General features: G+C 39.8%; 1 protein-coding gene across 3 annotated transcripts in view; it reads left to right on the plus strand.

Annotated features, from left to right (window-relative positions):
* Nucleotides 1–24,141, plus strand: part of LOC119732952 — a 243,974-nt gene that overhangs the window by 35,712 nt on the left and 184,121 nt on the right. For all 3 annotated transcript variants that reach the window (XR_005271660.1, XM_038206534.1, XM_038206535.1), the window contains exons 28-43: nt 328–420; nt 1,926–2,018; nt 2,349–2,456; nt 9,786–9,884; nt 11,020–11,187; nt 11,775–11,915; nt 13,501–13,599; nt 14,837–14,935; nt 15,525–15,719; nt 17,112–17,258; nt 18,218–18,331; nt 19,201–19,296; nt 19,490–19,600; nt 21,034–21,132; nt 22,020–22,109; nt 23,521–23,613. Coding sequence is in view for 2 of the 3 variants with exons in the window: in XM_038206534.1 (XP_038062462.1) it covers nt 328–420; nt 1,926–2,018; nt 2,349–2,456; nt 9,786–9,884; nt 11,020–11,187; nt 11,775–11,915; nt 13,501–13,599; nt 14,837–14,935; nt 15,525–15,719; nt 17,112–17,258; nt 18,218–18,331; nt 19,201–19,296; nt 19,490–19,600; nt 21,034–21,132; nt 22,020–22,109; nt 23,521–23,613 (1,845 nt within the window). In the remaining variant the exon portion in view is untranslated. The remainder of the gene's footprint in view (nt 1–327; nt 421–1,925; nt 2,019–2,348; nt 2,457–9,785; nt 9,885–11,019; nt 11,188–11,774; nt 11,916–13,500; nt 13,600–14,836; nt 14,936–15,524; nt 15,720–17,111; nt 17,259–18,217; nt 18,332–19,200; nt 19,297–19,489; nt 19,601–21,033; nt 21,133–22,019; nt 22,110–23,520; nt 23,614–24,141) is intronic.

The following is a 24,141-nucleotide window of genomic DNA, read 5'->3' on the forward strand; positions in this document are numbered from 1 at the left end:
AGGACTCTCATTGTTCTCTGTGGCATGTATTGGAGTGCCTGTCCAGTTACCCTTGAAATGACATGGCAGATATTGGAGGGCCATGCAAAAAACATAGGAGATTTTCTTGAGGCACATATTGGCATGCGTTGGAGGGTCTAGTAGGGTAAGGGTTAATATGAAAGTCTTGGAAACAGCCGTGAGGCCGTCTTTTTCTTTGCTTTGTGTAGAATCGCTATGGAGTAGAGCGCGTCTTGTTCATGCCACTACAAGTACACGGACGTGGTCGTCTATGGAAGATGCGACTGAACTGTTTGTAATGTTTTTTTTCTCATTGATGACTTGCAGTTTGCCGGCCACCCTGCCGAAACGGAGGTGTGTGTGACAATGGTGTCTGTGTCTGCCCAGCAGGCTTCGAAGGAGTCCAGTGTCAGACCAGAGGTATGTCCTTCATCTTTCAAATAAACTTGAGTTGCATTCCTTATTTTCACAATGAGACACTAACACATCAGCCCTCAAAAGCCCCTGAAAAACATTGATGGGAACGGCGTAAAGATAGTTCATCAGAAATTTGCATTTTCTCTGAGGGACGATCATCTTTGATAATTATTATTATTATTATTATTATTTATTCGGCCAACAAATGAACAAAAGTACAATGACAAAGCAAATATATATATCATAAAGTAAACAATAGGGACCATTAGAAATGGTACGTTTACTAGATGCATATGTGGCTTCCAAAATGTAACTTAAGTCACCATTTTGCATGTTTTTTTTTCATCTGACATACACGAACAATGCGCATTTCACATTATTAGATGCAGATGTCGGTTTGGTGAATAACCACACAACATTGTCATATATCCAATATAATACTGGCCATTAGAAATGGTACGCTGTTGTATATTCCCCGTAGATTGTATGAAAAAGTACTCACAAAATCGAAAGAAAACGACACAACTTTGCAGTAACGTACAACTTGTATTCTTCACGTTCCACGCCACCTCGTACCTTTTTTAACCCTGGAGGGCGCTATATCACAAATGCATGTAGACACAACATACACGTACGAGATGCATATGTGGCTTCGAAAATGTAACTTGTTGGGTCACCATTTTGCATTTTATTTTTTTATCTGGCATACACGGACAATGCGCATTTCACATTAAGATGCAGGTGTGGGTTTTTGTGAAATAACCACACAACATTGTCATAATTCCGAGCCGCATACGCATCTTGTACCCACGCCATGTCTAAAGGTCCCTATTATTTCAGCTGCAGAGCCGCTTACGTGAAACACATGCCCCTTTCCCTATGGCCAAACATGATGGCGTGCAAGAATATAAACTTGAATTGTCACTTTCTTAAAGGGACGGTCGTCTTTAGTAATTAATCTTTTCCAATTACCATGAAAGACAATAATTATAGACAAAGAGGTCATGCAAAAGTTTTTCTGTCACAGAATCGTGCATTAGGTTTTTACTGCATAAACATATTTCAAAGTTGTCTTTTGTTGCACTGTAATCAGCATCCGTGGTGATTTTGCTCTTAAACTTTTGATATCGACATGCTTGTTTCTTCATGAAATCAGTGGTGGATATCAAGCACTTAATAGTGATCATAAGTGAAAAAAAGAATTAAATAAAAATTTCTTGGTTATCAGCTCCATGTTTGTGCCCTTGGGCAAGACACTTAACTACAATTGCCTCTCTCCACTAAGGAGTATGCATAGGTATCTGTGAGGGTGGAGCACCGAGTGTGTGCTGATATCAGCTGCCGCGTGGTCTCGTGCCATGATGAATGGTGGAATAACTGTAAAGCGTTTCGAGATTGCCGAGACAATGGAAAGCACTATATAAGCATTATGATTTTTTTTTCATTATTAATAATATTGGGTATCATGAAAAAAGGTCTCAAGTCTGTTTTATATTTTGTTATTGCAGTGTGCATTCAACCATGTCAGAATGGCGGAGTATGTGTGAATGGTATATGCCAATGCTTGTATGGATTCATCGGTCCCTACTGTGAAATCAGCTGTAAGTATTCATATTCTCAGACTGTCCTTAGCTGCAGTATGGCATCTTGATGATGCAGAGTTTTGCCATTAAAAATTTTCAACCTTTACTTAAGTCTTCTAAAATTGTTTCCCATTTTGTCAATGTCTTTGTTCAAGGGACACTAGTCAGAAGCCATGTGTGTGACAATAATGCTGAGATTGTGCTCTTTTCAAATCTGTAATAAAAAACATTTGACATCACAATTAATGAAATACATTCAGGGAACTTGACAAAAATGGCCAATTCGTGCATAAGGCTTTGTGATATATCAACGCTTAGACTGACTATCTGTTCTTTATCTTCTCATAGTTGGCAGTTGTGATGACCTTCAGTGTCAGAACGGTGGTCATTGCCTTGGGGGTCGATGTGAGTGCGCACCGGGCTTCAATGGACCGACTTGCACTGTTAAGATACCAAGTAAGTTTTTGGTAAAGAGGCATGTACTTTCCGTGCTCGTGAACAAATTTGCTTGTTTTCCGCTAACAAATTTTAAACATTGAGTTTTGTATTTTTTCAAGGAAATTGTTTTTTAGTACATTTTGGGTGTGCAGTTAAAACAGGCTTCTATGTGCGGTTGCTCGCACACCAACAGACCACCAATGCAGCCTATACTGGCTCCGGATGCCAACATATATGTTTCTGAAAGGGGGCAGAAACCAGTTTACCCTGCAAGAACTGAATTATTGTTTGGCTTGAAATTATTCAAAATTTCTAAACTAAATTAATCCATAACTAAAAATCTGGTTTATTTGTTGTTCATTGTCTCATTCAAAAGTAAATAACTTTTACTTTTCCAGAAAAATAGCGCTCTAAAAACAAAATATATTTTAATGGTGAAATGTTTTTTAACTGCATGGCGTCATGAGTAAAACAAGAAATAAGTGCAGTGCATATTAAACATTTCTCAGTTGCCCTATTCTACTAGAAAAGAGTCCTTCATGGGAAATAATGCTCTGTAATGCAAAGTGAGAGTGAAAACAAGGAAGCAAAAGTGAAGATCTGAAGTGATTTCCCGTATCTTACAAATGTACAGTACATTACATGAAACAAACCCTGTTCAGAACAACATTGAGTGTCCTTCGGCTAACTTCCTCATCTTTTATAAGTTTGAATATTCTGGCCTTCACAGATTGCAAAAGAATTTTATCTTTCTCTTCATGTACTTTTGCTTTCCATTTAACATTTATCTTTAATACTTGGTTTCCATTTGTACGAAGGCATGAAACTTTTCCTCAGATCAGCTGATTTCCTTGTGTTTCACTTGACCTTTTATGAAATTAAAAATACTGTACAAAATCGTGTAAAGATCAGAGTTTCCTCTTTTTTGTTACTTCCAATTTGCATGCCTATGTACACTAGGCAATATACATTTGCAAACATAAAAACAACTACTTATGAAATATCTTACTGCCTGCTGGACTATTAGTGAATTACAGTCTAAAACATCCTGGTTTGGTGTCATTTTCAAGAGAGGCGTAATTTCTGTATCAATTTCCAACCATGGTCTGCCAACCAGCATTGGGAAAAAACTTGCCTTTTTCAAATACTGCCCCCCAATTTACCAAATTTAGTTAGCCCACATTTTGTTTGCAATCGGTTACACTTCTGTGAACAGGTACAAGCCAGCTGGACTGGTTCCCTGATATCTATACATTGCTCCTTTTCATCTGAAGTGGGGTCAGGGAACCAGACTGCAAGAAGTTGATTTTTGGTTTTTCAAAATCTTTGAACACAAAACGTCTAACAGGTCAGTTGTGAAATATTTGCTACAAAATACTGAGCCCCAAATCTATCTATTAACTCATCTTTTTCTGAAAATTACAGCAAAAACGGTAAAAAAAGTAGTTTTTTTTACAATTTTAAACATTATTCAGGAAGGCCTACCATTGCACGAAGTTTCAAAGCTTCAAGAGCTTTACTGTAATAATTACGCTAATTATCCATGGCAACTTTTGCGCAAAAGTGACAATTTTCGTTTTCACGAAGTAACACCCAAGTTCCATTTACCATTGTAAAGCATGGCGTGCACTCTGCTCAAATACGAGCAACAATGTTTTCATGAAGTAGCACTCTCTTTGTTTGAGCGCGCGCACGCTGACCTCCGTTTCCATGAAGTAACACTCTTACAGTGTTGTGTAATACATTGGAGGGTGCCACTTCGTGAAAACGAAAATGTAAAGTTTCGCAAGGTGTTCAACTTTAGATGCTGTTTTCTCCGATTGCTAGTTTTTACTGTACATGAGTGTTACTTAGTGTTGTTGGTGACGATCTGTATATCACATGCATGTTATACATTAATGTCATGTATCAATTGTTGAGAGGCGACAATTTGGAGTGAAAAAGGTCCTGCTACAATGCCATTTCCTGGTTACAAACATCCTGTTCATTAAAACCATGTAGAACATTTGTTAAATCTTCAAATTAAGGATTGTAGAAATTTGGTTTTGAATTTCTAGCCTCATATTAACTTACAGTACATCAGTAGCTGAGGACAAGTCTGTGGTGGCGTTACATCTACCTCGTTTGTTCAAGAACAAGGCCTTTTCTGTTCTCACACAGTGACTTTAAAACAAATGTCTTGTGACTTGGTTCCTGTGTGATGTGCATGTTACAACCGTTCACCTGTTCAGGGAGGAACTATCCAGCAGAGCTCATCAAAAGCTCATCTCTCTGAATGGAAATGTATGTGTTGTTAATTCCAAAAGAAATTGATTCAACATTAGATCTGGAAGTGTTATCTGCTAAATTGGTTCCCGTGGGTTGGAGTTGTATGCAGATCCAGGTGAAGAAGTGCACTCCTGATTTGGTTTCTATGAGCTGTTATGAGCTGGACAGTCTGGACTAACTTTTTTTTTATAAACTGGCATTTTTTATTGGTTCTTGGTTCCGGAACTTGCAGTTGCTCCATAGGTTCTTGTGAGCAGTTGCTGCAGATTAGTTCTCTGCAGAGAACCTGCATATCAACTAGCTGCTTTCGGTTCTGTGGACTGTCACTGCTGGTTTGTTTTTAATCGAATTTTGCATTTCACTCTGTAAGTTTCATGTGATTGTTGATTGGTTCTTACTGAAAAACCTGCAGTTGCTCCTCTACTTCTTGTGAGCAGTCATTGCTAGTTGGTTCTTGCTGAGGATCTCTCTGGTACTCTTTTGGTTCTTGTGAGCAGCAGTTGCCTGTTGGCTCTGTGCAGAGAACTTGCAGGTCAATCTGCTCTAGTGCTTTCTGGTCGATTGTGGTTGGTTCCATGTGGGGAACTTCCATTTCGGTTGGCTGTTTTGGTTCCTGCAAGCACTTGTTATTTGGTTCTTGGTCAGGAACTTCCTGATGCTCCTTTGGTTCTTTTAAGTAGCCACTGCTTGTTGTTTGTTGCATATCAATATCCAGTATTGCATTCTGTGTGCTGTCACTTGTGGTTGGTTGTACACGTAGGTGGAGAACTTGCATTTGGATATGCTGTTTTTGGTCTTGTGAGCTGTCAATGTTGTTTAGTTCTTGAACTCTGGTTCTTCCTAAAGAAGCAGTTTGTGGCTTCTTGGGAAGGACCTGCAACTCCCTTTGTTGCATCTGCCTGGGTTTTGTATTTCCACCTCTGCAGCATTTGCTTGCCAGTTTGAAGCACGGAAATGCCGTGACAAAGGCTTCCCTGTAGCCCTTGTTAGTTCCACTGTATACCAACGGGTTGATGGAGCAATTGATCAGCTGAAGTATTCCTGAAGTCAGGTAGAGATCTATCCAGGAGTCAAAGGACTTGATGAGGCTCATCCTTGGAAAGTCAGACAGGTTGATGACCACTAGAAAGATCCCTTGGGCAACAGTGGTTACACTGAGAGTGAAGAACACAGCAGTGTTTAACAGAAGCATAAGTGCAACCCGCGCTGTACGCCGATGCTTCTTGTTTGACGTCAGAGTTGGTTGATGATGGAGTTTCCTGATTATGCAACCATACAGGATGATGTTTAATGATAGTAGAATCAGGTACATGGCAACCAGAAGTATGTTCCAAATGTTATTAGCTGCTTTTGTTCGGCTGTTGCTATTTCTGTTGAGAAAATACCAAGCAACTCCTGTAGCTGCCGCCATCACCCACAGTATCACTGACACTTTGACTGCCCTTGTTTTGCTGGCTGCGGCAGTGGTACGGAAAGTCAGTGGATGGCAGATGGCATAGAACCGCTGAAATGCCAGAGCGGTCACGAAACAATAGGATGCAATGAAAGCTGCAAATGCGATTGCTTGTATGATCCGAATCTCAAATTCCTGATATAGCAAAGTCACAACTGCAAATGCCAGTTGCACAGTATCGGCCACGGCAATATTGCCCAAGTAGATATTTACAATGGTGTGCATGGACTTCACACGGATTGCCACGAACAGGAAGATTCCATTCATTACCAGGCCGAATGGCACAACACACTTCTTAAAGTCAACCCAGAGTGCAATGTTGGCCTCATCATGCCTCTGAAAGTCTTGATAGGCAAGGATCTCCTCCATACTCCACCCAGTCAAGTTGACCATGGTTGCAGGATTAAGCCTCGTCACTACTGCTGTGTTACTGTTAGCTATATAGCTGTCACATATGACTTAACTACAGGACTACTTAAGATATCAAAGTTTTGCCAGCTAACTGATTGAGGAAATACACTTGGTGAAGTGTAGTCTTGTTAGCTCTGCAGAAATCTTTTGGTTTCATTTCTCACTGAGAAGCATTTAAAGTTGCGTATCACCCACGCTTTTCAACAAATTTGATTTTCTTTCTCTGAAAGGTTGAGAGAGCCATCTGTTAATTGTTGTTTGATGCAACAAAAGTGCTCAAAATCTAAAGAAGGGTGCTGAACCACTAACCTGATGAAGTTTCAGCTCAGTGAATGCTGTACAAATGTATAGTAAAAAAAAAACCAACAATGTTCTAGGATCTCGATTTTAATTCAAAAGTTGCTGAATCATGTTTTGAATTGCGCCCAATTTCAGCGTCCGGAACACATTCTTATTTAGCCAATTGCAGCTAAACGATGTCACGCAACACGCACACCCATTCACAGCTACGCCAAATTCCAAAGAACTACTGACATAAATTTCCAAAGAAGATGCATCTTTAGACAAATCTTTGGAAATGACCTTCTTTTATTGTTTTCTTTAAAATGACAGCATGTCAGAAAGAATAATTTCACAAGATTTTTAGTGCCATTACTATCTTTAAGCCAAGCATGTTTTTCAACAAAAACATGTCACTTTAAACTTTTTGGTTAGCTGCAAATGATATACTCTACGTTTAGTAAATTTTCAACTTTGATATTTTATTCCAACCTAAAACCTTTACAAGCACATCAGTTTTGTTTTACTGGAAAAAGTAAAAAAAAAGAAGAAAAAAAAAAGTGTGCAGAATGATTAGAGATTAAATTACAACCTCTTTTTTAATAACATTAAAAAATAACCTTTAAAAGTCATGATCTTAAACACATTTTTTGTTGGGTGGGTTGCTTGATCTATAGCGAGTCTTCGAAATTCAATTACAAGATAAGATGTGGAACTGCTTCCCAACATCAAATTCAAGAAACTGAAAGTTGAATATGTCAGGTATATTTCAGGAAATAGAGACATAATTACCATATTATTGCAATATCATCCACACTGATACAAAAGTGTTTCTGTTTCATTCAAAATCATATCCTCTTGTAGGACTTTATCATTTTTCATAATGTTGTTTACTGCTTATAAAGTGTAATTGCTTTTCGGTAATAATTTGTCTGTTTTTGTGTAATGGCATGCCTGATACAATCTTTGCTTTCAAGGTTTTGCCACATCTACTGGTTTTTTATATCTAAAGCAATACTTGTATTATTCTTCATTCCTGCCTTTAAAGCTAAAGTCCATCATTTGCAGCCATCCAAAAAAGTAACTGGCGTATTATTGTTGAAAAACATACTTGGTTGAAAGATAGTAAGTGGATTAAACTCCCTGTGAAATTATTATTTCTGGCAAGCTGTCATTTTGAAGTAATCAACGAAAGAAGGCCTTTCCAACGGTATAGCTGCAATTCAGAACAATTCAAAACATGTTTCAGCATCTTTTGATTTGAAATTGAGATCCTAGACTGCTGTTTTTCTCGGAATATACAGCTGAAGCTGAGCTGAAACTTCATCAGGTTAGTTGTTCAGTATCCTTCATTAGATTTTGAACACTTTTGTTGTTTCAAACGAACAAAATGCACAAATCACAAATGATGGACTATATCTTTAACAGGAAATTAATTTGTTTATGATTTGAGTATCAGATGTTCACGTGTGCTGAGCCAAACTACAGACATCTGGGGCAGATTACAATAAACGGTCTTAAAGCAGTCTAGCACGTTAGACTGTCTTAAAGCTCTGGTTGTCAGTCGGTTTATAAGTTAGACCATTTAAATTACATGTAGTGTTAAGACTCAGATCGTTTAAGTCTTGAAATAGTTAGCCGGAGGGCTGGCTTAAAACAGTCTATAGTTGGGTTTTTGTTTTATTTATCCTTGTGATGAAATATATTTTTCCCAGATTGATCATTTTGTCCCAGTTGATCAGTGTTTGGTAGTTCAAATGGCAGAGTATTGCTTGGAGAGAGCATTTTCCAGGATAGAAGGAATCTTCTACAGAAATGGATGACACTGAGTTGTTCTGCAAATACAATTTTCTGGACACAAAATCACATAATTGACAGATTTTATTTCGCATGGTTTTAATCCGACAAACCAAAAACTTGTGCGGTCTCTCTGGTATTACAGCAAGTGATGAGCACCACAGCCTGTAACCATGGAATGTTTGTTTGTGAATCATCACTCTAAGTAGGCTTAGTAAAGACCAGCTTATTGCAATGGGCTAATTAATGTTGGTGTCTTAACCAAGACCTTCTAAGAGCGATAACCGGCTATATAAAAGAAAACTGATTAAGCCAGCCAACTGAGACCATTGTATGGACTTTATTAACGAATCGGCAATATTAAATTGAAAGTGAGGTAAAATCTTTATTTTTGGAACTTGCGAAGAGAAATGAAAGCAATGTCATTAAGTTATTTACAAATTGATACCAGTCTGCTCTGATGAATAATTTGAAAATTTGTGATTAAACATACCCTAATGTTTTAAATCACATTTAAAAAGTAAAAAAAAAAATCATAAGTGAGGCTAGAATGCGTAAATAGTCTGGCACCATCCCATTCAACAGTTCACAATTTATACAAAACATTCAGAGAACACAACCAAAATGGCTTCCTATCCATGCATGGAGATCTATTAATACCCTGTGTGCCTGCCAATTGGAACTGCCTTTAGAAATTGTGATGTCATTCAGAGCAGATTGTAGTCAAAGCTGTTGATTGGTCAGTAGCTGTCAGCTGACCCAATCAAATTGAGCAAAAAGAAACAGAATAATAATGATGATAATGTGGTGCTCATGTTGCGCTTTATGCTAAAGGTCTCAAAGTGCTTTACACTTATTACCCCTGTTCATCATATTCATGAGACCAGTCCATCAGTCCTTTGAGATCAGTGCATTCTAGTCTCTACCGTCACAGGTACACATTTATACTCCTGGTTAGAGAGAGTCAATTGTAGTAAAGTGTCTTGCCCAAGAACATAAGCACCGTGTTCCTGTCAGGGTTTGAACCCACGTACCATGGCACTTGAGTCGAACACAGCACTCCAGAAGGTTGCAATTTGCACCGTTGAAACAAACTCTGCCAAGAAATTTGTTACATTTATAATGTATTTTGTTTTCAGCAAATGGATGCCTACCACAGTGCCTCTATGGAGGGCTATGCATAGATTCTGTCTGTAACTGCACTGCAGGATACTATGGAGATTTCTGCCAATACAACTGTGAGTATCAATATTGATGTGCTTTTGCTTAAACCATTATCACCTGTAGTACATTGTATTACATTGTATTTATTCCCTGAAGAATCCATAAAACCATAGAGTGCTTGTGCAGTTTTGGGATGTTACTGGGGAGTTAAAGCAATGTAAAGATGCAAGGGTGTTGCCTCTCAATATGGTTTACCCTTATGTCATAGCTATAACTACAGCCAAAACATTATAGTGATGTGCTGCATGGTGCAGATTATAATGTACATGTAAGTCAACTACATCTTGCCAAAGGTTTTGTTGTTATGTTCAATGATATAAACTCATCAGTGCCATAGCAAGGTCATTTTAATTGGGAGGTAAACCTTCTTGAAAAGGGCACTTGCACATGCGTGCACGTTTTGTTCTCTCCGTTAAAAAAACTGAAGAGTATGCACAAAAACGGAAGACATATAGCGCTTTTCTGGGCGATACGTAAAGGCCTCTGGAACAAAAAGGGCACTACTTTATTTTAAAGGGCAATTGTTAACAAAAGAAGGGAACTCTTCGCAAATATGGGGTGGTTAACAGCTGGTGAAAAATGGCATTTCAATAGAAAAGAGCAGTCTTTACAAAACATTGGGGGGGGGGGTGTTAAATACCCCCCCCCCCCCCCCCCCGATAATCTCACTGCATAAATAAAACTGCAGACAATACTTTGCATCATTTAATTTAGCCATCCATGCAGGTGCAACTTCAATTTGTTTTTCGCCAGATTTGTATATTTTGCTGACCGACTGACCCTATTTCAGAGGCAAAAAATATGAGAATCATAGAAAAATACAAAAACAAGCCCTTATATCTAAACAATAGATGGATACAAAAATCAACCCCATATGTGATGGGATCAAGCTAAATGAGTTGTTTGTCGACCCTGGTCAAATTTTTTTTTATTACATATGTTAAAAGAGCACAATCTCAGCATTACTGCTGTAAAAACTGCATGCTGGTACCATCTTTAGTTCATAAATTATGAAAGTCGGATCACCAAGAGAAGTGATGAAGTGATGTCATGAAGCTGGCCCTATTGTGGCCTGAATCTCCAAATAAAAATTTCAGACAAACGACTCATTTAGCTCTATTGCATCACATAATGTAATATTGCATCCAGATGCCTCCCCGCTTATCCGGCCGATCCGCATCTACCAAACTGGTGGCAACAACGTGGAGGGCACCACTGTGTACTATGTCTGCGAGACCAACTCAACCCTTGTGGAGGGAACCCCGCTGTGGTACTACTCACGGAGGATAGGCGGCCAGGTGGAATTTGTGGAAAATGGTAAGATGGAACCTGTTTAAAGTCCTGGAACTTAATTGGTAAAATAAAAGATTTCATTTCCAAAATGCGATAAATGCCATTTTGTTACCTTTAGAACCCTCGTTTCTCCTGGTGCCCAATTTTAGTTTGGACAGGTTTTATGTTGTTAAACACAATTTAAGAATACAATAAAGCAAAAAGTGAAGTTTAGAAATAACTGTACATGTTATGCTGTCTTTATTTCTTACAGTTTCAAAACTTTGCCAATTGTTCACTTTTTTTCAATGGGATATGTGTCATTTTGGAAAAAAGCTCTTCAAGTACTCAACCTTAAATCGTAGGTTTGGGGTATTCAGTAATACCGTATTATTACAATATTTTTATACCAATTAACAAGATCTTTTGTTATGATGTAAATATAACAAAATACCGACAGACTTGGTATGGAGTTACAGTTTTATCACAGCAGATTATCAGTCCCATCAGACATACAGACTTTATAGTGCAATATTTAAAGGCTCAAGTATTTTCACATTATTTAACCATAATTAATATTACTATTTCAATATTTATATCATTGATAATATTTGTTATTATTTTTTTGGCAGCACAAGGCCGGTTTTCTCAGCAGGTTATCAGCCCCAACACCACACTATTCATCGGCCGTGATCTCCGAGTTTTTGACACCGACCAATTCCGCTGTTCCGTCACCGGTGGGCCAACCATCACACTATCGCTCTTGGTTTACGGTAAGTTTAGAAGACGAAATACATAAAGGTGTCATGAAATAATGTCGCGTTTTTCCATTCTGGCGAACAGATAGCACCGCGTCTTTTCCATACCGGCAAAAAAGGTTAGATATGTTAAAAAAGGTGCGGTGCTACCTGTTCGCCAGTATGAAAAAATGCAGCGATAAGTCTTGCAATCCAAGACTTCCAAGCCAATGCATCGTATTGAATCGTTGTATCAAGGCATCAGGAGAATATGTGAAATTTCAGAAACATGAGAGATAAATAGTACAGTCTACCACTGAGTGTTTGTCACTTTTCACCCAAGCGGTCGACTGAAGTACTGGAGGTATATCACCTTCATTTTTCTCAAAGAAAATTGATAAATTTTATACCCGCTGCTTTGTAAAAAACATCTTAAATAGACCCACCTACCACACAACTTAGGCTAAAATGTACATGTGTTCTACAGACTGCACAATAGACCATAATCGTGTTGCCGCCATCTTTATTTTTTCCCATTCAAATCAATGTAACCAAAGCACAACAAAACCAGTATCATTCACTACTGTTATTGGATACAGGGAACATGACTGAAATTGTAGTTGTCTATTGGGATCTGCGCTTGCGTAACACAGACACATGCATATCAATGATTGAAGTATTGGACTTCAGAATTATAAAATAAAAAAAAAACTTGTGTGTCTCACAAAGAATGACTGACTAAATTCTCAAATGCTGAACATAGTTATCAAAATTATGCCACGGTAAAATTATGCCATGGTAAAATAAAACAGTTTTTGTTTGTTACAATATGAAGAGATTGTTTCCATTTTGTAACATTTTAGAAACTTGCCCTCTCCTGGCTGCCCAAAGTCAGTTTGGATGACTGATAGAGTTAAACACAATTAAAGAATATAATAAAGCGAAATAGAAAGCTTAGAAAACAGCTGTTTTTATTCTTAAAGTTTCATAACCATGCAAATATTTCACGTTTTTCACATGGATATATCACATTCTGGGAAAAAAACTCTCTATATAGGGTGGTCTAAAAGAAAAAAAAATTTAAAAACGGAGCGGCATACTTCCACTACCTTGAGACTCAAACCACCTGCACCAATTGATGAAGAATCCTTTTGGAAGAATTATGATACCAAAACATTCCGATTTGGTCCAGTGGTTTTTGCTGCAGAGCCTATTTTGTGAAGCACGCTTCTTTCATGTGGGTATTATTACATAACAATCCCTCTATCAATTACTGTAAATCGAATTCCCAGGCGCGGTTTAGTAATTCATCGGATCCAAAATGATCCCCACCTTGCTTCACAAAATAGGCTCTAGGACAAAAACTACTGGAACGAATCGGGCGATCTTGGTTTTTATCTTATCCAGATTATCAATGCATTGATATATTTGGTTTGAGTCTCAGGGTAGTGGAAGAAGGCCATTCCGTTATTTTGTTTTCACCACCCTGTATAGTCCGATGGTTCTGTTCACCCTCGGAGGCAACTGGTACCTCTGGTGTACATTCTACCATGGACTGCATCACAGCTGACAATAAAATGGTATAACCTGTACTGTAATCTTGATTTTATTCATGTTGTAGCCTCTGAATGTGCACCAGGTTGCATCAACGGTGGGGTCTGTCATGGCAACATGTGCATGTGCCCTGTTGGGTATACGGGAGACTACTGTGAGACCAAACGTAAGCCATTTAATTTAGTCTAATATTAAAGCTGTAGACTTATAAGTCCATCACAAGTCCATTATAAATCCATTACAGGCACATCACAAAACCATCACACATCCATCACAAGTCTATCACAAGTCCATCACAAGTCCATCACAAGTCCATTGCAGGTCCATCACAATTCATCACAAGTCAATCACAAGTCCATAATTAGTCCATAACAAATCCTTCACAAGTCCATCACACGTCCATCACAATTCTATCACAAGTCCATCACAAGTCTATCACAAGTCCATCACAAGTCCATCACAAGTCCATCACAAATCCATCACAGGTTACCACAAGTTATCACAAGTCATTACAAGTCAATCACATGTCCATCACAAGTCCATCACAAGTCCTCTCTATCAATTACAATGTAAGTCAAAATCCCGGGCCATCACAAGTCCATCACAAAATCATCACAAATCCATCGCAAGTGCTTCACAAATCATAAGAAATCCACAAGTCTTCACAAGTCAATCCCAAGTCTTCCAGTCCCAAGCACCAGTGCAGAAATTCTACAATAAACCTGTCACCACAGAATCCCGTAATGGTAGAATTTTCACATAAATTCATTCTGTGGTTCCTAATTGATGACCTGTAAATTTATTTGCCATAGTTTTATTTACTCAAAAAAGAAGAAGATTCTTTGTTTCATTCATTTTCTTTGCTTAATGATAGACAAAGCCATATTCACTATACCTGAACCTACAACTAGCTTTACTATACACGCACGAAGTTTCATACTTTCCACAGGTTTGTACGCAAACATGGAGACACCAATTCAGCTAATTCGCATCGTAGTTTTTCAGTATAACTCAATATTGATGAATCAGAAATTTGTGGAGTGTCATGGCCGAGTGGTTAAAAGCACCGGACTCAAGCTCTGGTGTTTCTGATCAGCAAAGTGTGGGTTCGAGTCCTGATCTTGACACTTCATGTGACTTGTGTCCTTAAGCAAGACACTTAACCATTATTGCTTCGTCCTTCAGATGGGACGTAAAGCCGTAGGTCCCGTGCGTTGTATAATGCACGTTAGAAAATCCAGTAACACTTATCGCTAAAGGGTTAACCCCGGTGTTTCTGGCAGTGCGTTTATCTTCAGCCGTGAAGTCTGCACTTGTAAGGAAGAAGAAATTGTTTGGGGTTATTGCATCAAATAGAATTATGATTAATATCTAGCTGCATGTATTTTGTTTTCTCTACATAGTAAGCTATTGCCCAGTCAGGTGTCTGAACGGCGGTTACTGTGACAACGGCAACTGTGTGTGTCAGGACGGATTCCAAGGAAGCTTCTGTCAGATAGCAGGTACTTGCAGAAGTGGTTTTACATTTGTGCCACGTAACATAAAGGCGTAATTTGGAAGTGTGGAAATGTATTTAATAAAACATGTTAACCCTGTATAATCTTTGGATTTGTTTTTCTGTAGGCAGTTGCCCTTATATAACCTGATTGCGACTGTAAAATTTTGCCTCTAAAGGGGCGCTGTGCCATGAGGGAGACAGCAATGTGTCTCCCTAACACTGGTGTCTCCCTATTATCGAAGAAACTACGATAACGTGTCTCCCTAATGGTGCATTTAGTAATATAATTCTTACTAAAGCTATAATAGGGCCTCTTTCCCAAAGACTTGTGCACAAACCTAAACCGTCGCCTTGCCCAACTTTGCCTAATCCTTTGTTCCACGAAATTTGGTATTTAGGCTAATTGGACGACGAGGAATTGATCTGGATGGGTCAAGACACAAAAATTCTTTGTTCTAAGGGTTGTTTGAACAATTGGGCTACACCAAATTGTCGCACCAATGAGGTGTGTCGCCCTTATCCAGACGAGACTTACAAAAAGCTGTCGCCCTTTTATGGGATTTTGTAAATGTAATGTTGTGATACCTTTGCAGTTGGTGATGAGTTTGTCATACGTCTCAGCATCCCCTCCACCCAGCGTCCCACACTAGGCACCACCATCTCAATCATCTGCGAGGTCTTTGAGTCACCCACTGCTGCCGAGGCCATTAGGGGAACACCCCTGCTTGCACAATGGGAGGTTCCGGAGCCAGTCAGCCCGCGGCTCTTGCCTGGTGTCCCAGTGGATGGTAAGTTTTGGCTTAAGGTCAGGGCATAGAGTACCAAAATGTGCCATGTATTCTGGTTCATGCGCATAGCTGAAGTGCGTGAAGACATCATCGCCTGAACCAGCATGTGAACCAGAACAAAGACAGCTGACAACAGATTTAAGTACTGTACAGCCTCTTTGTACGTGACTGACTCATAAACCCATTGACTGACCGAGTGCCTAAGTCTGGTTGTTGGCTGTTGAACTTAAAAACAAAAAAATCTGGACTAGCCAACTCTGGAATAACGCCGGGCAGTTAGTAGGTTAACTTTCCTATACAAGGCCATAAATAGCATGGTAGCTTTCCAGGATGACAAACCTCCCCCAAAAAACAGGTCAACTAGGGGTTGCAAACCTAATTCTATATGTTCATTCGACTTCACACCAAAAAGGACTGCAACAAATTTTACCTTTCGGTTTGCGGTAACACCATGTGGTTATAACTAATGCTTAGAAGATATTGAGTTCTGAAAAGAGCTTGTCCTGCTTATTATCAACTTTCGCTAAGTAGTTTTTGTTCTGATAAGAACACTCCTGCTTTAAGTTCTAAAAGAACTTGTCTTTGTTCTCAACGTTTTGACTAGCCTGCTCTAGTCATTGTCATTAGACTGAAGAGAGTTGGAGATGCTACTCCTTAAGTTTAGGACTGTTCTCATCAGAACAAAAACTACTTAACAAAAGTTTATAATAAGCAGGACAAGTTCTTTTCAGAACTAAATATCTTCTAAGCAGTAGTTATTACCACATGGTGTTACGGCAAACCGAAACGATACCGATACTCCACCATGCAAAGCCTTAAATCTTATAACAAATGTTACCTTGTTCCACATACAATCCCAGAGTGGAACCTTCTTGCACTCTCCACACAGGAAGCTACTACTGCTGATACCTTTAAATCAGATTTGTTGACCATGGATGTTAAGGACCTCATAAACCATGCTCATCCTCTCAACTAGATTCCCTTGCTGCCAGCACTACGCCTGCATGTTTATATAACCCTCCAGAGGGTGTTTAGGCTGTATCAAAGCAAAATTAGAAGCAAAACAATGCTGCATGTCATCTCTATACACTCACAAGTCACCCTTCAATGTAGAAACCATTGTGCATGCTATTGTACAAGGAACGTCCCCGTGACGGATTATGTGGACAATAGCTAGCACAATTCTTTTGCCATGGAAGGGGCCTTCATCATGTTTAGTTACCCAGTAATGGGCTAAATCTGAGCCATTGTGGACACCAGATGCATGAAACAAAGTCCCAGTGACTAACCATTCTAAATCAATTGAATAGAATGTTGTGCATTCTGAGACCTGAGACTCTGAAACTTTTCTTCGACTCTCCACCTAACCCAAGATCTTTTGCTCTTGAATAGGCATCTTCAGTCCAGCTGTTGGCGATGATGTCCGGGTGAGACAGCTCTCGCCGTCAGCTTCCCTGCTCACCATTACAAACTTCCAACCGGCTTATTCCGGCACCTACAACTGCTCAACTGGCACACGCACCGTCACCTACTATCTCAGTAAGTCCTAAGGATAATTTTTGTTTATAAGGTCCAGTATAGGAAGAGTATATACAACGCTCAATTTAGATATACGGTTGAAATGCCTGATGACTCTCTTTTTTGATTAGAGGTATTAACTGTACCCAGCATTGTTTATGTTCAGCCATGCATAATTGTGGCGTGCATGATACTAGAGATGATCCACACTGCTTCTGGATATTATCCGCACTGCCCCAACGTATTACAGTGATTGTTGGAGGATTTTGAAGGATTGAGGCAGTGGTACGCCTACCCCTCCACAGAACCAAATGCAATAAGTAATAGATGATTTTGGATGATTAATAAGGCTGTAGCCAATTTTTACATGATGTTTGTTGAAGGATTTTAAATGATTGAGGATGGATCCTAGCAAAAAGGGGCTAGGCAAAGGTTAAGAACTGTGGCACTCAGACCAAAGACCAAGAGCACACCTCATCTTGTTGGTAGTGCCTTCTAGAAAGAGGATGAGGTGTGCTCTTGGTCTTGGTCTGCTGCCGTCGTGGCTTGACCATACATGCCAGAGATGTGCTGCATCAGGAATCCCAATACTTACCTCTGTCTACCTGAAAGAATAAATACAGATGCAGACATTAGCTGCGGAGTAACCTGTGATTGACTTGCATCCCATCCATGAGGGAATAGAGTTACTCTCAGTCCTTCCATGCCAAGAAAACACGAGATAAACACTAGCCTGCTGCACCATATCAAGCTTTTACTTGCAAGAGAAGTGCTGCTTCAGGAATCCCAATACTACACAGAAGAATTAATACAGGTGCAAACAGTAGCTGCGGAGTAACCTGTGATGGACTTGCATCCCATCCAGGGAGGAATAGAAATATTCTCAGTCTTTCCATGCCGAGGGAACACGAGATAAACACTAGCCTGATGCACCACCGTATCAACTCAAGCTTTTGCTTACTTTTTCCGTATGCATTCAGGTGTTGAGTGTCTACCACCTTGCATGAACGGAGGCGCGTGTGTGAACGGCCAGTGTCAATGTTACCCAGGTTTCACCGGTGATCGCTGCGAAATGTCACCCCCAGAAATGAACAGTAAGTCAATCTCCCACTAGAGCTGTGCGACTAGTAAAATTCACTCGTCGGGTAGTCGTGTGATCAAGAGTCCCGCCTACCCGACTAGTGGACTTTGCCATATGTAGATATTAGGAAATATCTCTGATTAATTAATGGAGCACTCATTGAGACAACATGCAGGTCTATCTTTGCTGAGAAAACATTCTGAGCAATGTTAGTCTCTTGCAGTTTCTTATTGGTGGATTTTTACTCAGTCTTTGGGAGCAGATATGCATGATGAAATTCTATTTCAAACAACTATTTTATTCATGCTCATTTAATAAATTCCAAATAATGAGGCGTTTTGGCAAAATGAGACGGAACTGGGCACAGGCCGTAGTGTCGAACTATGAAAAGACTGAATGGGGTTGAAATTTTTTTGATTTCAGATTTATTCATAACACTGTTTTTAAGAAGAAACAGTTGGCATTTTTCATTTACACGAATTCAAAACTCAAAACTTTAATGACCTTTTCTCAGTATTTTACTTTGTTGACATGTCAATAAATGCAAACTTTAAACAGCCATAACTTGTCAACGGAATGTCTGTTTGAAGTGGAACAAACAGTATTGTAAGGAGAATTGTATTCTATTTCCTAATACCCACAAACGCTCATTTCAACCTCTCTGCCCAGTTCTCAACTTGTGTGAATATTCTTAGGAACTAGTTGCAGCACAAGTACTAGTCACAGGACTCCAGCTAGTTGTGGCACCACATAGCATTGTGAATTGCCTCTCAACATGGCGGCCCTAGTGACTTCAGCCTGTGACCTTGACAGCTACCATGTCAAGATATAGATCAGTGGATGGGTGAACATTATCTTATTCATATTATCATATTTTTTTAGATAAGGACTGTCGCTATGCCTGTGCCAACAACGGCACCTGTGCTGATGGGATCTGCCTGTGTCTGAACGGCTTCAAAGGCGACAGGTGTGAAATCGGTAAGGATAGCAAAATTCAACTGATTTAGCTCCTATCAGCTCTGTGCCTGAGCTAAAGAGGGCGCCAGTACAATTAAAAACACTCTTGAAAGCATATGCAATGTGAATTCCCTATGGAATTGGTACCTGGTCACTGTACCCGTTAAAAGTTTTCAACCTATTCCCTTCTCTACTCCCTGATATTTTTGCATAGACTTCCGAGCGTTAACCAACGACCCCTGTGGCTGTTTGAATGGAGGAACCTGTGAGCAAGGGGAATGCCGCTGTCCGATTGGCTTTTCAGGAGCTCAGTGCCAAACTGAAGGTATGGAATTGGTATAAGCTGTGAGGTGTGAGGAATATAGTACGATGTGTGAGGTTTCAAGAGGTATGAGGTGTACACCTTAAAAACTTGAGTTCTTGACCGTGTATGATATGAAGCTTGGACAGGTATGGAATTGGTATGAGGTATGAGATGTGAAGTTAGAGTTGAGGAATATGGTGTGCAGGTTGATGTTCTATTTGGTATGTGGTGTGCACCTTGCAAAGTGGAGGCTTGAACCCACGAAAGTGTGGGAATTGTATGGGTATGGAATTGGCAGTGGCGTCGCCAAGGGGGGGCCAGGGGGGGCACGTGCCCCCCCTGGAAAACCTAGTGCCCCCCCGAGTGCCCCCCCCCCCATCAAATGCTGGTGCCCCCCTATCCTCTGCAAAATTCTGCGCGTTGTTAAAATCATTACCTCAAAAATAGCAATTTCTTGAGATATCTTCAGATCGAATTTAGCATCAAATGTGGCACCATTTTGCATCTAGCCCATCCTCCGTATGCGAAAATTAGACCCCTCCCCCAGGACGGCGATCCGTATCCACCTAAGTGCCCCCCCATCAAATGCTGGTGCCCCCCCCCCCCCTGTGCCCCCCCAGACTGAAAAGTCTGGTGACGCCACTGGGAATTGGTATGAGGTGTGAGGTCCAAGATATGAAGTATGAGGAATAAGGTGTTAGGTTGAGGTCTAAGAGATATGAGGCATACACCTTACAACAAAAGTCTTGAACCCCCAAATGTCGGAGGCTTGTAAGGTACTTGTACCATCTTTTTGCATTTCAGAAGTGTGAGGCCAAAGGGGTTTAATTACTGCACCCATACAGTTTGAGACTTGTACCTTAAGATCAAGAGGCTTGTACCCAGGGGTGTGAGGATTGTACCTTAGTTGGTTTGGGCCAAAAGAGTGTGAGGTTTGCTTCGAACGGGTATGAAGCTTGGGTTTGAGGACCACACGCTAGGGGTGTAGGACTTGCATGTCAGGAGTGTGGGGCTTAACATTTCTGTAGACAAAATTTAACAGACATGCCTCAGTAGTGCGAGGCCCAACGAATGTGAGGTGTGAGGGTATTAGAATCGCACCCAATGGGTGTGAGGTTAGCCCCAGGCATTCACCTCAGGATTGTGGGATAACAGTTCAGAAAGTCTTGTGATTTGTCCTGATCTAGTAAGTTGTTGAACAAAATAGCAAAGTTTGCAATCAACAAATTTAAAATTCAAAAATAAAGAAGGAAAAAAGATGAAGTGGTGTTCAGTCCCATTGGCGCCTGCAATATATTGTATTACAGTGTGTGTTTTTTTTCAAATCACTGAAGAATCAACAAAACCATGGAGTGCTCGGGTGGTTTGGGGCGCTACAGTTTAAAGGCAGGGCGGTGTGGTTGCTACAGTGACTAAAGGGTTCAAGCATTCTGTGTATGAATTATCTTGTGTAGATGGAATCTGCGATCCGCCTTGCCAGAATGGTGGAAGCTGCCTAGATGGAATCTGTCACTGTGACCTGGGATATGTTGGCTTCTACTGTGACATTAGAGGTGTGTATTCGCTGCTGTGACATTTTCCCAATTTTGGTTTCATATACACAAATAGCTACATAGATTAAACCATTGCTATGACGTCACACTATTGTTAAAAGTGTGGATTCGGATCTATGAATCTCTTACACTGGTCACAAAGTGTGGATTCGGAACGACAAATCTCTTACACTGGTCACAAAGTGTGGATTCGGAACGACGAATCTTTAGTAAAGTGTGGATACGGAATTACAAATCCACACTTTGAACACGTCGGACAATTGTTCTCCATAATGAGCAAGAATAGACCCGTCTGCGTGAAGTTTGCTTTCCGAAAAATACCAATGCCTCTTCACTCTCAGATTCTTCGCCGTCACTGCAAAATCTACTTTTAGTCAGAAAGAGATCGTTGGCTGAACTATCCATTTTGACGTAAGGAGTCTATACACACAAAATGATTTGGTTGTACGGGTGTGGCGATGCACATGCTAAACACGCCAGGAACAAATGTTGCAACCTGACGTCACTTCCGCGCTTGTGTACAAAGTCTATGGAGAGTCATTTCAAGTATTTCCCAACAAAATTGGAAACATTCCTCAATCCCAGATTCATGTCTTATCATCATTTTTGCAACGAATGACCTTCATTGAGATGATATATGAAGAAAAAAGTGGCGTCAGGTTGCAACATTTTTTTTTCAATACTTCTGTTGACGCAATGGTTTAAGTCGAAGAATACACTCGCAAGTGTGGATTCTTAATTTACGAATTCGCTTCGCGCCTCGTGAATTCTTAAATTACGAATCCACATTTGCGAGTGTATTCTCCTTAAGGTACAACTCTTCATTTCATGCTGCAGAAACATCAGCTCGTATAGTGTAATCATTGCATTTAGTTTTTGTCTTTCAGCTTGTTTCCCATCCTGTGTTCACGGTGACTGTAGTGAGGGAGTGTGTCTGTGCGACACTGGCTACACTGGAGAACAGTGCAATTTACTTGGTAATATATAACAAAAAATCTCATTATAAGTTGCAGCCCAGTTTATCCACAATAGAGTGTGTGCAACCTTGTCAGTTCATATTCACTCTTTTATATGAAGATTGTATTTCCAAAACGTGATAAACACCATTTTGTAACATTTTAGAATTCCTCCCTCTCCTGCTTTCCCAACGTCAGTTTCGATCGATGTTATATATTGAACACAATTCGAGAATACACTATAGTGTATAATGAAGTTAATAAATAGCTGTTATACTGTTCTTATTTTTGAAAGCTTCATAACTGAACATTTTTCACTTTTTTTCAAATGGGTATATTGCATTTTGGAAATAAACTCTTCATATGATGAACATTTTCGTGCGCGTACCAAACACTAGTCACAGACTCTCACGTTTGTCTTTACCCAACAGTAGTGGTTATGATCTCTGAGAAAAGTTCAGGTCCACATGTTTATTTTATCTGTGCCATTTTTTTTCCGGAACATTTTCAAAACAGAAAATTATTCCTCTAAACTGAAAAGGCTAAGTCAGTGAGATACAAATAGATGTTTTAAAAGGACATTGCTGATTTGTTGCTCGAAAACAATGTCGCAATACTATAAGTCACATATTCCCCTGCAATCTTGTCAGTTTTGGGGATAACTTGCACACTCAATAAATCACAAGTCTGCTCACAAATAACAGGGAATGAATAAAAACAAATGAAGGCCTTTGTCTCATGTCATGTCCACCATGCAAACCTTTCAGTGTTATTTAGCCTTTGTCTCAGTTCATTTAAACAGCTTGTGACTTGACTTTGGACCGAATGACTTGTGATAACTTATGAGGACCTGTGAAGACTGATGATGGACTTGACACACTGGTCTGTGGATTGTCTGCAAACATTTTTAAAATTCTGCATACAGTTTTGCAGATATTTTTACCAGATATTCTACAGACACTCTGCTGATAATATGTAGAATGTTCACAGAAAAAGTCAGTTTGGTATTCCAAAATAGTCTGGTTCAATATAAAATAGAACAATTTTTTTCGGGATAAACGCGGCAGATAAATGCACACAAGGCTATGGGGGACGTGGTAACCGAACATGCATTCTGTGTAATATTTCGTGCAATGGAAAAGAGATGGAAACTTTCGTTCGCACAAAAGTTTGGACACACATATTGCAAGAAACTTTGCTGTCCAAACGTTTTGTTTCAGAACACAACGATCTCTTTAATTCTGCTGGTACCCCAGAAAAATCCTCAAATCTTGATGTGCACATGTGCAGTTGGAATACCGAACTGGTTTATTCTGCAAACATTTTCAAATATTCTGCAGGCATTTTGTGGACATTTTTGCAGATTGTCTGTATAAAATTGCACAGTCGGTCTGCAGAGTCTCTGCTTAAGCTGGCCTTGTTTTCTTGTCAGAATGTACCGTGGAATGCCTGAATGGCGGTGTGTGCTACAATGGAACCTGTTCCTGCTTACCAGGCTTCACAGGAGAACAGTGCCAAGACATAGGTGAGTGAAAGTGAAGTCTTGGTACAAGACTGAATTTGTATTTGAATTTCAGCACAAAAAAGATTGGAATCTTTGCATGGTTGTAGTTACTAGTGAGGTTTGCAGTAACACCGTGTGGAATAATCTATTTTGAAAGAAGTGTGGTTCTGAAAAGAACCGGTTGGTTTTGAAACTCGACGTTTTGATCAGTAAAGCTCTGATCCTCTTCAGGAGAGTGCCGGACTGAGTGGATTAGGTTGTATATATGCCTCAGCAATCATCCAGCCCCCTATATACAACGGGTTCGACTTTAGCGGTAGCCCGCTAGCCAAATGCTAGTCACAGCAGAGGCAAGTTAGTCAAACTATTTCTTAAGTAGCCCAGCTGGCGAGTCAAAAATTATTGGGATACGGTAAAGATGAAAGGACAGGAAGAAGTAAATCATTAAATTCAGAAAGCAAACCTGTATCAATTTGTGTCTAAGTTTATTCACCGTTTAGGCTTAAATTATAAGATCTGTTTATTAAAACCACTAACAAGATTGCCTCA

Source organism: Patiria miniata, unplaced genomic scaffold (assembly GCF_015706575.1).
Source record: "Patiria miniata isolate m_02_andy unplaced genomic scaffold, ASM1570657v1 HiC_scaffold_25, whole genome shotgun sequence".
Lineage (NCBI taxonomy): Eukaryota > Metazoa > Echinodermata > Asteroidea > Valvatida > Asterinidae > Patiria > Patiria miniata.